This window comes from Chanodichthys erythropterus, chromosome 20 (genome assembly GCF_024489055.1).
Source record: "Chanodichthys erythropterus isolate Z2021 chromosome 20, ASM2448905v1, whole genome shotgun sequence".
Classification (NCBI taxonomy): Eukaryota; Metazoa; Chordata; class Actinopteri; order Cypriniformes; family Xenocyprididae; genus Chanodichthys; species Chanodichthys erythropterus.
Window position 1 is genome coordinate 24152729 of NC_090240.1, and position 17508 is coordinate 24170236.

The 17508-nt window shown below is 36.5% G+C and overlaps 1 protein-coding gene across 3 annotated transcripts in view; it reads right to left on the minus strand.

The window, feature by feature from the left end:
• ptpn11b (protein tyrosine phosphatase non-receptor type 11b) overlaps positions 1 to 11101 on the minus strand; it is a 35341-nt gene extending 24240 nt beyond the window's left edge. Inside the window, exon 1 of one of the 3 annotated variants that reach the window (XM_067370631.1) lies at positions 10910 to 11101. In XM_067370631.1, the coding sequence (XP_067226732.1) occupies positions 10910 to 10923 (14 nt within the window). In that variant the 5' untranslated portion in view covers positions 10924 to 11101. Of the gene's footprint in view, positions 1 to 593; positions 997 to 10909 lie in introns of those variants that run through there. The other 2 variants (XM_067370630.1, XM_067370629.1) reach the window with 2 other exon arrangements.
• Positions 11102 to 17508: the final 6407 nt, after the last annotated feature.

Below are 17508 nucleotides of genomic sequence, written 5' to 3' on the forward strand. Positions count from 1 at the left end.
TTTGCTTAGCCTAAAACAGCAGGTGACACTAATCTTAGCTAAGCTGTTATGTATTTTCATAAAACAATGATAGTGAGCTTAGTCTGACTTCTTAACCTATCTTTTCAGTTCCCAAAACTGCTGTCAGCTCTTCACTAAAAATGTTCTCTGAAACTATAAGAACAGATAACAATAACTTCCCAATTTCACAATAAGAAAAATAAAGATTGCACATAAAAAGTAACACCAAATGGACGAGGCTCAGTTTTGGCTCTGTTTTAGCATTTCATTCTCGTGATGGAGGGTCTGGTCTATTATTCGAACAGGTCTGTACAGATGCAGGATTTTCAGGCAAGGATCTGCACCTAGGAACAAACAGCTCCGGGTCACTTCTAAGCCTCACTGAGCTCCCAGCAGCTCTCCAGGAGCTTTCCTTCAGCACAACACACACAGCCACAACAAAACCACAAACCATCCTGCAAAGTGCGCACACACACACACTCCTGCACAAACAGCAAAAGAAACGCGTAACGCAACCGCATGTGAATTTGGCCGTGAAAATGGCATCGACCAGATACAAAATGATAACAGCAACTAATGCCTCATGTTCCTACCTCACCATTCTGTTCGGAGCCTGTCAGAGCCCCTGCTTTGCTTCAGAGTTGGTAATCCACGCTTGGTACAGTTACACAAGGAGGAAGAGAGGGGGCAGGGACTTGTAGGAGTGCTGCTGGTTGGAAAGAGAGGTGGGGGTGTTTAATCTGGGATTTGGATGCGTGTGAGCTGCCCTGATAGGAAAGGCAGCCAGCACAATCAGCTTTTGAGCAACTGTCCATCCCTCCTGCCCCCCCTTCCTCTCTTGCTCTCTCTCTGAACGTGACGCAGCGTTGCCATGCTGCACGTCACACTCTTACACCCTTTATCTTTATCTTTGCAATCATTATGTTTAAATGCAGAGTGGCAGCTTTTGGGAAAAAAAGACACTGTACTGCACACACACACACACACACACACACACACACACACACACACACACACACACACACACACACACACACACACACACACACACACACACACACACAGAAAACAAACTGAAAATGGTACAGTACAAGATCATATTCAGAGCAACTTAGGTACTAAAGCATACTTAAAAACCATACACAAACCATACATCATATTTTCATTGCAGTAAATCAGTATTTTGTATTATTTTCCAGTAAAAAAAATATCTGAACATGCTTAAAACAGTTAACTTTTGCTTTAATAAACCAACGTTCAAAAGTTTAGGGTCAATAAAAAAAAATAAAAAATAAAAAAATAATAATAAATAAAATTGCATATATTTGATCATAATTACAGTAAAAAATTATATATATTATTATAAAATATAATTTTATTTTACCTCTATTGGAAAAGCTAGAATTTCAGTGGCCAATGGCCATTTTAAGAAATCAATCTAATATGCTGATTTGGTGATCAAGAAACATTTATTATTATTATTTGTTAAAAATGGTTGTGCTGCATATTTCACCCAAAAATGAAAATTCTGTCATCATATCCTAACCCTCAAGTGGTTCCAAAATTGTATGAATTTCTTTCTCCTGCTGAACACAAAGAAGATATTATGAAGGATGGTGGTAACCAAACAGTTGACTTCCATAGTATTTTTTTCCCATATGGAAAAAAATCAATTGTTCGGTTACCCATATTCTTCAAAATATCTTCTTTTATGTTCAACAGAAGAAAGTAATTCATACAGGTTTTGAACTTGATGGGTGAGTAAATGATGACAGAATTTTCATTTTTGGGTGAACTATCCCTTTAAGTGTGGAATTTTCTTACATGAACAGAAAGTTTAAACAGCATTTATTTGAAATATTTAGTAATATAAATGTCTTTTTCACCATAATGTTTCCTTAAATAAAAGTGTCTTAACTATAAAAATCTATAAAAAGGTTTTCACCCCTTTGTCAAGTTTTTTTTTCTTGTTTTCATCATAAATCCTACAAAATTGAATTAGAAAACATTTAGCAATTGCATAAGAAAAATACATTTAATTCAAGATACATACTCTGAAAACAAGTCTTAATATCTTACACAATTTTGATATTCTCAAGTAAGCTTATGTTTTAAGGATGGTTCAATATTTTTAGTGGTAAACAAAACAAAGATACTGAGAAATGAGAGAAAGCTACTATAAATACCACAGCAAGTGACATTGAAGCACATGTGGAAGTTTCTATAAGGAAGATTTGTTCCTCTGCTCAAGCACTTTAAGTGTGCACTTGCCAGCTTATGAAAACAGTATGTTACCGTAAATTGCTTGCCAAGTAATTCTGTATCTAAATGTCTGACTGATTTTAAAAGAGACAGAGTAAACAACATGTGAATAAAATACTGCTTACGAAGCTTTTTTTAATAATTACAGAGGAACTCTGGCATGAGTCACTAAGGGACAGAGAGAATTAGGACAGACCTGTGCTCCAGGAAAACACCCAGATTTCCCCAGAATGGAGCTGGACACAATATCATGAGTCCAAATATTATGAGTTTAACCCTAAGCTTTAGAAAAAGCTGAAGTGTGTCATTTCTGTGCCACCAAACATAATTGCAAAAAATAATAATGACATGTTTCCCAAATATCTGCCATTGGTTGGACAAACAGCCTCAAAAACACACCACTGGTTGATATGCCAGGATGCTCAAACAAATAGCAGTGTTTTCTGCCAAAAAGTCAGTGTTTACACTTTTGAGTATCAATCTACTCACTTCTGGTCATCTCTGCATCTCAAAATGGGACACAAATGCCACTAGCACTGATATATCTTAAAATATGTCAGTTTGTCTCAAGATGCACACCAGTAATAATGTTTTTTGTTTTTTTTCTTAGGCATGTTTAAAGAATCTACTTAAATGTTCTTATTGAACTAAGGCTTGTCCTGGCTTAATCTAAGCCATGTCTGTGAAACCATTATTTCAAAGTCGAAAAATGGTTATCAATTCTTATCAATTCTCTTTAATGCTTTATCACCCCCTTTTCAATGGAAGTATTGTCCTGTAACTTCCCTTTACACCTTATAAAATCTCATAAGGACACAATAAGTGTAATCTGAGGCCATTAGTGTTATAATAGTCTGATTAATGAATGCAAAGGAAGAGCGCTTCTGTTCTTTTAGCTTCCCCTTCAATAAAATAAATGCAGGACTTGCTCCCCTGGTTTAATAATTAACAGCCATTGTCCAGCATGCAGCCTGATAAAAATAGCAATGAACTATGGCAAAAAAAATTTAACAAGATGAACGAACACCACAGACACTGAATGCTGTTAAATAATTGTTATAAAAAGAATATAATTATTTTAATAATAATAAAACCAACAATCAAATGAGATTAAAAAAGGCAAAGGATATCTAAAACAGGAACGGCCATAATCCATATTGGCACATACTGTTGAGTGACACCAGAGACTCTTGCTTATGATAACTCGGGGGCACAAACGGGTTGTACACTGTAGGCCAGAGAGAGAGTGAGAGAGAGTGAGCAATATCAGGCGGAAAGTGCTGCAGCAGTGTTCTGACAGGGGAAACACACAGGCCCACGTGCACACAGAGAGCTGCCTCTTCCCTCTTACATAATGTCTCAAGTTCAACACAGTCGGCTATTTAAAGCGACAGGCTTGGTGACAAAAAGCGATATACATAGTACCCCCAACTCAGCTTCAAAGACCCTCTCTCATCTATATTGGGGGCAGACGGGTCTCTCTGGCTGGATTTTGGTACCGTTACTGATATTTTTAGAAAAGCTGATTATGCTACCACATGTCAGTCTAGCGGTGGCATAGTGGGTACTCTTAAACACAGTCCTGTAATTAGTGTATCTATATATATATATACACACAGTTTATTTTTATTGTTTTTAAAAGAATTGATCAAATATACCGTAAAAACAGTAACTTGTAAATTATATGTAATTTATTGCTGTGGTGGAAAAAGCTGAATTCTCAGCATCATTACTCCAGTCTTCAGGGTCACATGTCAGAAATCATTTTAATATGCTGCTGAAGCATTTCATATTATTATACATGTTGAAAAAAAAAACAGGATTCTTTGATGAATTGAACATTCACAAGGACAGCCTTTAAAAAAAAGTCTTACCTCAAACTTTTGAACAGTAGTGTATCATGGTTTCCACAAAAATACTAAGTAGCACAACTGTTTTCAACAATAATGTGAATAAGAAATGTTTCTCGAGCACCAAATCGACATCTTAGAATGATTTCTCAAGGATCATGTGACACCGAAGGCTAGAGTATGTCTGAAAATTCAGCTTTACCATCACATGAATAAATTACATTTTAAAATATATTAAAATAAATAAAAAAAAACAGTTGTTTTAAATTGTAATAATATTTACAACAGTTTGGTGAGCATAAGAGACTTCTTTCAAAAACATAAGGCTATTTCAAAAACCAGTATTGGGCGATAAACTGTCGATAAAAAAATCATATTGAGATCACGATAAGATTTACGTCAATAACGATGATAAGCTCTGGACAATTTTACTCGATATGGATTCATCTAAACAGCATATCACCAAAGACTATAGATATATAAAGACAGTTCACTTCTATTATTTATGAATGAGAGAAAAAGAGCCTCTAAAAGAGCCTTTTGAATAAAAGAGCCAATTGCTTATTGATAAAGTCATTGTGTCACTGCCAGTGTTGCCAAGTCTGCGGTTTTCCCATGGAATTGGGCTACTTTTACACTGTTGCCATGGGTTGTTTTTAATATCCACGGGTTGAAGCGAATCCAAATAACATGATATTTAGCCCCTGGGATGCGAATTTTACCAGGAAACCCCACCAAAAACACAGATTTTACCCCCTGGAACACGATTTTTACCCTGAAATGCTATTAGGATGGTTTTGAGAAGAAATTGGGCGGGTTTTGTTGTGAAAACCTGGCAACCAAGCTCCGGTTCCCATGGAAACCTGAGACTCACACCAAAGTCCCTTTAAGACAAGTCATTTCACTCGGCGGCCATCTTTGAAACGCCTCTCGAGCATCCTGGGCATCATTATAGACTATAGTATAGAATAACAAAGGGGTCTTTGGCATCATGCAGCTCTTTGAATGGGGAAGCAAAGCTGTTTGCCAAGCTTCCGATTAAATTTCATATTTGAAATCACCAATGAAATCTGACAACAACTGTCATATAATTTTTTTTCCAAACGCTTGAATCATGACAAAAAAAATGTATTTTTATGCTAGATCAAGCTAATGCACATGCGCAGACCTAAATGCGCGTCTCTTATTACGCCTCATTTCGGAGGCGCGCGTCTGACTGTTTCTATAGAAACCGGTACTTCTAACAGCCGCTGCAGTGATGCGATGACTTTACCAGTCGGCGATTGGCTCTTATTTAGAATAGGACTTATTCCGCCATATTGCGCGTTACACTTTCTCCCATTCAAAACAATGAGAGTGACATGTCTTGTGTTAAGGTGCGTTCACGCGGCCTTGTAATTCCTGTAGTTACGAGATTCTAGCTTGTAAAAAGCGTTCACGTCCTCGTAGAGATCGTAGTTACAGCTTGTAAGCTGGGAGTTTTCTGAAAGCTCCCAGATGTACCACGTGGCCACTATACTACCTGACCGCTGTAGATTAATTTAGGTGTTGATAGCATAGACAGTAAAAGAAATGGACACAGCGACCCCATTGGAACTCAATTGAGTCAAGTGAAGCCCATTTTTAGCGATTTTTAACACTTCCGTTTCTGACGCGCAGACTCACACTAAGCTTGATGACGTCAGCAACCTGTCTGACGGATGTAAATCTTCTAGTAGCTGTGCGTGCAAACTGCCATCGTTAATCTTGCAGAGACGGCGAGCTTGAGCGGGGAGTTCTTTGGCGTGAGTGAGCAGGAGTAAGTATTCTGATTAATTAGTTTGTATAGTATTTTAAAATGTAACGCCAGTACGCCATATTAAGATAATCTCCCCGATTGCCTGCGAGCTTCTCCTCCTGTCTGTACGGTAATTTCTCTACTGTGCGACAGAGAGTCGAGTGGTTATGATGCAATCGTTAGCTTATTTTTACAAAAACTGTTTCTACGGGGCCATAATGTAACATAGAAGGTAATGGAGCCCTTTATACATTGTCGTGTATCTTTGGAAATAAATAATGGACAAATGGAGTCTTTAAACGCCTCAGATGTAAAGTTATTCACTGTCAAAGTGACGCCAAAATGAATGGGAGTCAATGGGATGCTAACGCAAGTGAAGTTCTGCTACAAGATGGCAGCACGCGGCCGACTTCAACTTCTGGTCGACTTCCTTGGGCACTGGTTGATAGTGGTGCCATGGAAACGCATAATTCCCAGTCCAAGTACCAAAAGGACGTGAACAGCTCCGAATATAACGTCACGTGTTGTCATTTCAAGATACCGGTAACGTAAATACAAGGTGACGTGAACGCAGCACTATTCGCGCTTAGGACTGCACATGCACGTTGACTTGTCGAGCCTGAAAAATAAGCTTTTTAAGCGCTATTTGAGCATAAGAAACAACTTTTATGGGAAAGCAAACCGTAAAAATAAAAGTTCGGTTTAAACTTAAGAAATTATGACAGAAAAATATCACTACTGGGTAACATTTTATTCTAGTTGCTTATTAGCATGCATATTACTAGAATATTGGCTATTTATTAGTACTAATTAAGCATATTAATGCCTTAATCTACATGACCTTATTCTACATTCTTAATCCTAGCCAATACCTAAACTTAACAACTACTTTACTAACTATTAATAAGTAGTAAATTAGGAGTTTATTGAGGGAAAAGTTGTAGTTAATGGTTTCTATGTGTTCTGTATATTAAAGTGTTACCCACTACTGTATACAAAAATGTACTTCTCAAAGTAATAATAATAATAATATAAGGGATATTATACAACCAAGATATTTTTTCATCCATCCCACATGAAAAAATTCATATAGCAATTTATAGTAAATACTATGGTGTTGAGTACTTGAATTAATTTGTTGTGGTAATTCTATTGTTGCTGTGGTAATATAATAAATATAACTATAGTAATATAAACAAATTACTTCACCCAATACTGTACCAAGTTTTCTACAACCATAGGGTATATTACACTACAATACACCACACTAAAGTATACTACAGTATTTATTACAGTTGTATGGCTGAATGGATTCGAAAACGGTAAAACACAACTGTTTAACTCTAGGGGAGTTGGAAAATGAGCCTATTTTCAAAAAAAGTGGAGTGTTCCTTTAATACTACAGTATGCTGTAGCATATCATGCATGTAGCAATATCATATGATATGGAAAAAAATACTGTGATAATATTTTTGGGCATATCGCCAAGCCCTATAGGGAAGTAAGAGTATGGAACATATAGTATATGGGACATTATGGCAGCGAATCGGAAAGTGTGAGATGATTGATTTTAGCCTCCATTACAAAATACCCCAAGCACATATATGTAAGGTTAAATCAATCCCCACACATAGCTATAATGCTACATTCAAGGCTTGATGTGGTGCCAGCCTCTCTCTGCCCTGACTGAGGGACAAATATGTTGCCATTTTTTAACTTGCCACCGGGTCAGACAGCCCAAGGACACGTGAAACAAAATCTAACGTCGACAATCATATTCAAATTCTCGACAGCTGATAACAACTCTTCCAACAGAAATAGCCTCCTGGAATGAGGTCAAGTCCTGGCTTCGCATTCTAAAAGGGGAGTCTAGTAGAATAACACAAATTTATATTTCTGATATGAAACATGAAATTTAAGACATCCATATAATTTACTACATTTTCCCCACAATTGATATTATTCTTCATTTATTCTGCTATGAAATAATTCCTTGAATTAAAAAATACTGTGTCGGTCATGCTGAGTATCAGTGACTCTGCTGGACTGATTTTAAGGGTCCATTTATAAAAAGAACGATAATCATCAATCCATGATGTGAAATCCACAAATCACAACATATTACAACATATGGTAATAGACTTCAGTTTGACACTTTTCATTTTAATTCTAACATAAATATCAATAGCACAAAGGAAAACTATCCTGGTGCTTCGAAGGCAATAAGATAATGGATGACTGTGATAAAAACTCAACAAAACTTTGGTCATGACAAGTAGAATTCCTGGAAATTTTGGACAGGCTATCTCATTTCACCACACTGGCGGCAGTTTTCCTGTCAGTGAATTTTTAGTTCTGTGCTATCGGTCCTGTCCCTTCTGCTTTCAGATATGCAAGTCTAGTGTTTTCGTGTGTGTGCGTGTTTGTGTATTCAGCAAGAATGCATTAAAGTGACAGTAAAAGACATTCATAATGTTACTATTTCTATTTCATATACTGTAAATGCTGTTCTTTTAAACATTCTATTCATCAATGAGTCTTGGAAATGATGTATCACGTTTTCCACAAAAATCTTAAGCAGCACAACTGTTTTCAACACTTATAATAATAAGAAATATTTCTTGAGCAGCAAATCCGCATATCAGAATGATTTCTAAAGGATCATGTGACACTGAAGACTGGAGTAATGATGCTGAAAATTCAGCTTTACCAAAACAGAAAACCATTATTTTAAATTGTAATAATACATCACAATATTACAGTTTTTACTGTATGTTTGATCAAAAAAAGTTATATACATCTCACGACCCTAAACTTTTGAACAGTAGCATACATGGGAAACTTAGTGTGGAAATTTTGACAACAGACAACTATTTACGAGCAACCAAAAATTCATGACCACATATTTTCATGACCCCACAGAAATAACCGCGCCGTGAGCCATCTCTTCCTTTTTCCTCTTTCCTGTACACGCTTACTCACACGCTTACACAAACACACACATACACAAAAGGTGCTTTATGAACTAGAGATAAGGAAATTCAAAATAATGCCAAATAAAGAATGTAGCAGCAGGTGGGCTAAGTGACCAAGAAAAAGTCTTCCACATTACATAAAGATAATAATAATAATAATAATAAAAAAAAATCTATTTTGGCCCACCCAGAGCAGTTTAAATGCTGTTTACGACAACGAGTTAAATATGCATGAGCATCAGGGTAATTTTATTAGCCTCTACTATGCAAATCCTCTTGTGAACAATAAAACAATAAACAATAAAACATTTGTAAGTGTAATATATGCAAATCCTATATTTATATAATTTTTCAGGTTCCCATTTGTGTAGCATAGATATCTGCAAGTCGGCAAAACATACAGGCCTCTTTCAATTTTGCACATTAGACAGATTCATCCTCCATTATGTACTGTTAAGTGGGATCAGTTTTCATACCATTTAAAGGGATATGCCATCATTTACTCACCCTTACGACTTTTTGGAAGTGAGTTTTCAAAGGCTGTCATTCCCTAACATTCTTTGTAAGCTTCAATGAAGAAATAAAGTCATGTCGGTTTGGAAGAATAGCCTAAATGATGACAGAGTTTACATGTTTGGGTGAACTATTCCTTTAATGTGATGAGAATGACACCATGATAATCTAATGATGCTAATAATAGTCAATGGTAATTGTTGGCAGCACAACTATTTATATAACAGATGATGTAAAGACAGAGTAAAGGCCAAAGGCTCACAGACTACTCCGACAAATGAAAGCATGCAGAAGTCGTAACCAAAAGTGAATTCTGAAATATGTTGTGCTAACGGTAAGTGAGTGGATAGTGCAATTATATAGCCACGCAAAGTGTTGTTCCCATACATTGTTTACCCAAGGCCACCTGTGCAAACTCTTACAATAACTGGTGTGTGCTTCGGTTCTTTGTGTAGGTGCATTACACAATGAATCTCGAGATCAATGCAGATTTGAATGAAATCGTAGGCCTATGTCCAACTTTTGGAAATAAACCAGTGTCAAATCACAAGTAACCATCTTCTTTTTAGATGCGTTTTAATCCTAGCTAAATTGAAAACCCAGCTCTAGTTGTTTAGCAACATCTAACGTTAATTATAAAATGCCTCAGGGCTTACCTTATTAAATATTCATTATTATTATACATTTATCGAAATTTCACGGGCTGTATTTACTCTCAATGTCTTAGATAGAATGTAGAATAACGACACTGCTGTTTTGTTCGTGTTTCATAAGTCTTAAGACAGCCGGAGCTGATTAACACGGCGACAATTATACAGATGCACAGTTGTTAAAACATGTCGCGTGCTGTAGTTGTCCAATCAGTTTTATTGACCTCATTAATATGCAAATAAGGACGTTATTTAGGTAACGGGGTTCCATACAGTGTGAAATCTACCTAGGATTAATGACTAAACATGGATAGTATGACAAGACAAGAATTTTTTTAATTAATATAGTCTCAGTATTTTGGTAATTTGGTCTCCTTATTTGCAGCTTTAAAGATATTTTCAGTTCATATTTTCTAACGGTTATCTCAAATCTCTGTGATCCGGCATTAACGTTTTTTTAACTATTGTTATTTTAGCACATGATATACAGTAAATACAGTAAGAGGTCTTTACCATAAGTCTCCTAATAAATCGTCTCAATAAACGAATAAAGCACAGTTTAAACTGCATTGAGAGAAACTGTCACAGTGACTTTGTGCTACTGTTTATTCATATTCGATATCCGGTAGCGAGAGCGACATACTACTGAAATAAACGAAATGAAAAATGACTCAAACTACTCCTAAATACTCTACTGTACAAAACCGTTGAGCAATGCGAACACATACAGTATAATGGGCCAGAGAGGATCAGGAGGCTGGAGTAAAGCCCGAGTCCGACTCATTGAGCTGCTGTGTGTCGTGCTCGATTCATTCATACAGTAACAGTAGCCTACCATCAGCAGCACCCGCTCTTGCAGTTTTAATGTCGCCTTCAGCTTACCTTCGAGACGTCATGGCCGTCCTGGGAGCTGTCAGATGTCAAATGTGTTTGAGCGGACTGAAGGGGAAAGTGTAATAAAATGATCCTGCCTTCGCCGAGTCACTGCAGCGGAGCTGAGCGCGAGCGAGGGGCGTCACACAGCGCCCGACTCTCACTCACTCCCTCCGCCTCTCACTGACAGAGGGAAAACACCACTGACAACAGACTGGAAAAACTTTATCCAACCGTTTCAAAAAGTCAGTTATTATTAAGCTCTTATCATTTACCGGGACCATATGACAGGACTGGTTGGAGAATAGCCAGGCACCAGTTGACACCACTATTCATCTTACTGCATTCTGTATTTCCTCAGCTCGGGGACAGATTGAAGCTAGACATATTTTCATAGCGTTATTCCCTCTCATTTGCAGCAATACAACAAGCGTTTGCTTTTAAATTGTAACAGATTTAGGTATAAGTTTAGTATGTACAGGATGATGATCCATCAGTCAATGTGTTATTATAGGACATATATAAAAACATTTGCTTATTTAGTTGTTATATATCACAAAATGTCAACATTTAAAATAGGGGTATTTGCACTCAATCTCCCACCCTATTCTCATTCTTATTAATATTTATATTAATTATATTTTAGTGTCATTAATGTTAGATAAATATATGTATAAATATATATATATACACAGTGGGTATACGTAAAGTATTCAGACCCCCTTAAATTTTGTTATATTGCAGCCATTTGCTAAAATCATTTAAGTTCATTTTTTTCCCTCATTAATGAACACACAGCACCCCATATTGACAGAAAAACACAGAATTGTTGACATTTTTGCAGATTTATTAAAAAAGAAAAACTGAAATATCACATGCTCCAAAGTATTCAGACCCTTTGCTGTGACACTCATATATTTAACTCAGGTGCAGTCCATTTTTTCTGATCATCCTTGAGATGGTTCTACACCTTCATTTGAGTCCAGCTGTGTTTGATTATACTGATTGGACTTGATTAGGAAAGCCACACACCTGTCTATATAAGACCTTACAGCTCACAGTGCATGTCAGAGCAAATGAGAATCATGAGGTAAAATGAACTGCCTGAAGAGCTCAAAGACAGAATTGTGGCAAGGCACAGATCTGGCCAAGGTTACAAAAAATTTCTTTTGCACTTAAGGTTCCTAAGAGCACAGTGACCTCCATAATCCTTAAATGGAAGACGTTTGGGATGACCAAAACCCTTCCTAGAGCTGGCCGTCTGGCCAAACTGAGCTATCGGGGGAGAAGGGGGGAGAAAGAGCCTTGGTGAGAGAGGTAAAGAAGAACCCAAAGATCACTGTGGCTGAGTTTTCCATACCCACTGTGTGTGTATATATATATATATATATATATATATATATATATATATATATATATATATATATATATATATATATATATATATATATATATATATATGTCAAACCAACAATTTTGGTATTTTTGATATTTTGTATTTTTGATATTTTTATACTAGTGGATACAGGACACTATAGTTCATTTATGTAAGTGAGGATAGCAAAATAAAGTAAACTGTGACATATTATACCCAATTAATAAATTCTTCATACAGTGGACTACCAGTAAAATTGATAAAAATTTGGAACTAAAAATTATTCAGACACTTTGACCTGAACATGTTTTGCTTAAGTGTTACCTGACATAATTAAGATTATTTATAGACACAGTTTAACTCTCTCTCTATGTGTGTGTGTGTTTCTTATATATTTGGCTTTTATAATTAAAATGTTTAGGCCTGGTTACCCCATGAAACCAAAACTGGAAAACATTGACACATTTAAATTAGCAAATACTGCATACACATTTATCAATACAGTCCAAGAAAAAACTATATTTATGACTCATCTTGTACATTTTTAGGTCACCTGACAAAACTGTGTACTGTTTAATTCTGTTTAGAAATATATATAATCATTATAGCATATCCCTATATTTTGTTTCATTTTAGATATTTGCGTGTTTGAAATTGATAATAAAACTCTAAGAATAATAACCATATTACCAACAAGAATAATAATAAAAATCTGGAAGAGTAAAGGATTTCTTTTCACTGTGATTACATATGAAAACTTTTAATGTGGTCTTGTGTAAGAGGTTTTTAGCACCTCCATTTTTTCCTGCTGGAGGTGACAGACAATTAGAGGTCCAAAAACACCTCTGAGAGAGGGGCATAATGAAGTGATGTACATACTATATATTCACTTCTCTCCCTCAAGTCATGACACTCTTATTTTAGCCGATCCTGCGGTAATTATCACCTCTATTTCATTTCCAAGCATGATTATTATTACTCTGTTAGCTGTAATGCTGCTATTTTTGTTAGGGGATAGAAGATACACAACAGGAATGTTGACTCTGTTTTTGTTTCAGCAGTTTCCATTTGGGCCTGACCCCATTTGCATTGGGGTGATTTGAAGGTGGCAGCTGTACTGCAGCAGTGCATGGCTGCCATGACGTCACTGGCCCTAAGGGATATTAATCTGTCGGAGGACGCAGTTATGCAATTTTTTGAAATGCGGAGCTTTATCTATGGATTTCTCTCTCTACACAGAGAGTCTGACCAGGTGTTTTCTGTGTAAGAGCCAATGCAAATAATGCGCCTGTAACTTTATACTTGTGGACAGTGTGCAACAGTTTTTCTACATTTCACCCATATAAAGGCCTGTCATCAATAACACTTAAATATTTATTATATATTATAGAAGCCAATTTGCACCACATAAAAATCAGGCTTTGGTGAATCATAATAGTGTTAAATCATAAAAATTACATAAAAAGTTAAATTACTTGCATAAAAATCTGAATTTTTAGGTTTCAACTTTTTAAGTCACATGACTTAATATGTCATAATTATGATTTACCAAAGCATTTTTGTGTGGCAGAAATGGCCTTCCATAGTATATATATATATATATATATATATATATATATATATATATATACAGTGGGTACGGAAAGTATTCAGACCCCCTTAAATTTTTCACTCTTTGTTATATTGCAGCCATTTGCTAAAATCATTTAAGTTCATTTTTTTTCCTCAACCTTGAGATGGTTCTACACCTTCATTTGAGTCCAGCTGTGTTTGATTATACTGAATGGACTTGATTAGGAAAGCCACACACCTGTCTATATAAAATCTTACAGCTCACAGTGCATGTCAGAGCAAATGAGAATCATGAGGTAAAATGAACTGCCTGAAGAGCTCAGAGACAGAATTGTGGCAAGGCACAGATCTGGCCAAGGTTACAAAAAAAATTCTGCTGCACTTAAGGTTCCTAAGAGCACAGTGGCCTCCATAATCCTTAAATGGAAGACGTTTGGGACGACCAGAACCCTTCCTAGAGCTGGCCGTCCGGCCAAACTGAGCTATCGGGGGAGAAAGAGCCTTGGTGAGAGAGGTAAAGAAGAACCCAAAGATCACTGTGTCTGAGCTCCAGAGATGCAGTCAGGAGATGGGAGAAATTTGTAGAAAGTCAACCATCACTGCAGCCCTCCACCAGTCGGGGTATGTGTGGAGAAAACCATGCACTGCTCATCACCTGTCCAATACAGTCCCAACAGTGAAACATGGTGGTGGCAGCATCATGCTGTGGGGGTGTTTTTCAGCTGCAGGGACAAGACGACTGGTTGCAATCGAGGGAAAGATGAATTCGGCCAAGTACAGGGATATCCTGGTCGAAAACCTTCTCCAGAGTGCTCAGGACTTCAGACTGGGCTGAAGGTTTACCTTCCAACAAGACAATGACCCTAAGCACACAGCTAAAATAATGAAGGAGTGGCTTCACAACAACTCGGTGACTGTTCTTGAATGGCCCAGCCAGAGCCCTGACTTAAACCCAATTGAGCATCTCTGGAGAGACCTAAAAATGGCTGTCCACCAACGTTTACCATCCAACCTGACAGAACTGGATAGGATCTGCAAGGAGGAATGGCAGAGGATCCCCAAATCCAGGTGTGAAAAACTTGTTGCATCTTTCCCAAAAAGACTCATGGCTGTATTAGATCAAAAGGGTGCTTCTACTGAGCAAAGGGTCTGAATACTTAGGCCCATGTGATATTTCTGTTTTTCTTTTTTAATAAATCTGCAAAAATGTCAACAATTCTGTGTTTTTCTGTCAATATGGGGTGCTGTGTGTACATTAGTGAGGAAAAAAATTAACTTAAAGGGATAGTTCACCCAAAAATGAAAATTTGATGTTTATCTGTTTACCCCCAGCGCATCCAAGATGTAGGTGACTTTGTTTCTTCAGTAGAGCACAAATGATGATTTTTAACTCCAACCGTTTCCGTCTGTCAGTCAAATAATAAGAATGAATGGTCACACAATCTATAAGAGTCAATAAACATGCACAAACGAATCCAAATTAAACCCTGCGGCTCGTGACGGCACATTGATGTCCTAAGACAGTATTTATATAATTTTTTTACCTCTAAAACACCACTATGTCCAACTGCATTCCGCACTCGGTTGGTGATGTCTGATCGCGCTCTGACAACAGAAGTGATGTCTCGCGTATACTTCAATGAGTGTTAGACATCACTTCCGTTGTCAGAGCGCGATCAGACATCACCAAGCGAGTGCTGAATGCAGTTGGACATAGTGGTGTATTAGAGGTAAAAATTTGTATAAATACTGTTCGGTTTCTCACACATACCAATCGTTTTGTGTCTTAGGACATCAATGTGCCGTCATGAGCCGCAGGGTTTAATTTGGATTCGTCTGTGCATGTTTATAGACTCATAAATTGTGTGACCATTGACTCGCATTATAAGACTGACAGATGGCAGCGGTTGCAGTTAAAAATCATCATTTGTGTTCTACTGAAGAAACAAAGTCACCTACATCTTGGATGCGCTGGGGGTAGTCAGATAAACATCAAATTTTCATTTTTTGGGTGAACTATCCCTTTAAATGATTTTAGCAAATGGCTGCAATATAACAAAGAGTGAAAAATGTAAGGGGGTCTGAATACTTTCCATACCCACTGTACCCTATATATATATATATATATATATATATATATATATATATATATATATATATACACACAAGTGACTCTTTTGGAGTGAGTCATTGAATCATTCATTTGACTGATTCATTCAAAACACTGCTTCAATCAGCAACGAAACAATTGACTGTCCGAAATCGCAGGTAAAAGTAGGTACTTTGAATAAGTAATTACTTTACGACCACTAAAAAAAGATTCTATATAGTATGGTTGAGTGTATTATCAATGTAATCTGGACGTACTACATTCGTCATTTTGTCATTATCACTTCACTACAGCCCTTTCTTTATGAGTGAGTCATTGAAACATTCACTCAAACAGTTTGTTCAAAATGCTGATGCATTCCTTTAGGAACTAAAGGAGACAGCAGTTGGTTATGCTTTGACTTTGTTTGGAACTATTTACATTTTTGTGTGAACTATTCCTTTATGGAAATCATTCACTAAAGGAAGAGCCAGTACTGCTGACAAGCTCTGTTCCAAGACGCCCTTTGACCTTACAGCCCGAGGACCCTGTAGTCCAAACTAAAACCTCATGAGGAGGAACAATGGGAGCCACAGATCCCCTGATGTAGCCAGACAGCTGAAGCCTTGTTACATGCAGTAAAAGAGCCTTTATTGCACTGGTGTGAGCATGTGTACTGAAGGAACCTTCTGCTCATCTAGTGTGGATCATTTCATACTCATTGCCATGCAGAGAAATAGAATGGATTTTTCCATTAACTATTTTACCCCTAGAGCCAGTTCTTTGACAAGATCGGTTTGTCTAACATCTCCAAGCAACCCTGGGCCTGTCATGTCCGATGACATTTTATATGCCCTTAAGAGAATCACTGTTGCACAAATGATCAAAACACTTAAATCGTTCCAAGTATAAAGTAATAAGACATTACTGTATGTTTCTGCTGGTTTAAAAATCACATTTTGAAATGTGCTCATTCAGTGTTATTGCAGGAATGTGTCTTTCAGTATTTTGACAGTGTATACCCTAGTAAAACGTAATATATTTAAAATCCATTTATTTCATACTAAGTATAGTTCAAATGTATTAACATATTTATTGATATATTGCATGAGACTGACTGATATAAAAATTATAATTAAACTTTATTTGGAGTATACTTGTGGACAGTGCTCATTTCTTAATATTAAGCCTAAAATGTGTTTTAATGTAAATATTGATAAGGATTCTATGAACTTTGAACAACATCGGTCTTTAAATGCAAGATATTTAAAGTGTACCTAAAGTATACTTGCAATAGTTCAACGTCAGCACAATCAAGGAATATCTTTAGTTGGACCACAGCAATATAGCGTCCACACAATTAAAGTACATTAAGTATATAAAATTAGTTGTTCCAATTTAGCAGACTAATAAATATGTATCAGTTCTATACTTAGCACGAAATAATTCAAATACATTTTAGTTTATTTATTTTTCATTAGCGTAGTTAGGGTGGAAAAACAAATTATTTTAAAAGTCTTATAAACTTTTAAAATGAAAAACATTTCTCCGTAACTTATGTTCTTGACATCA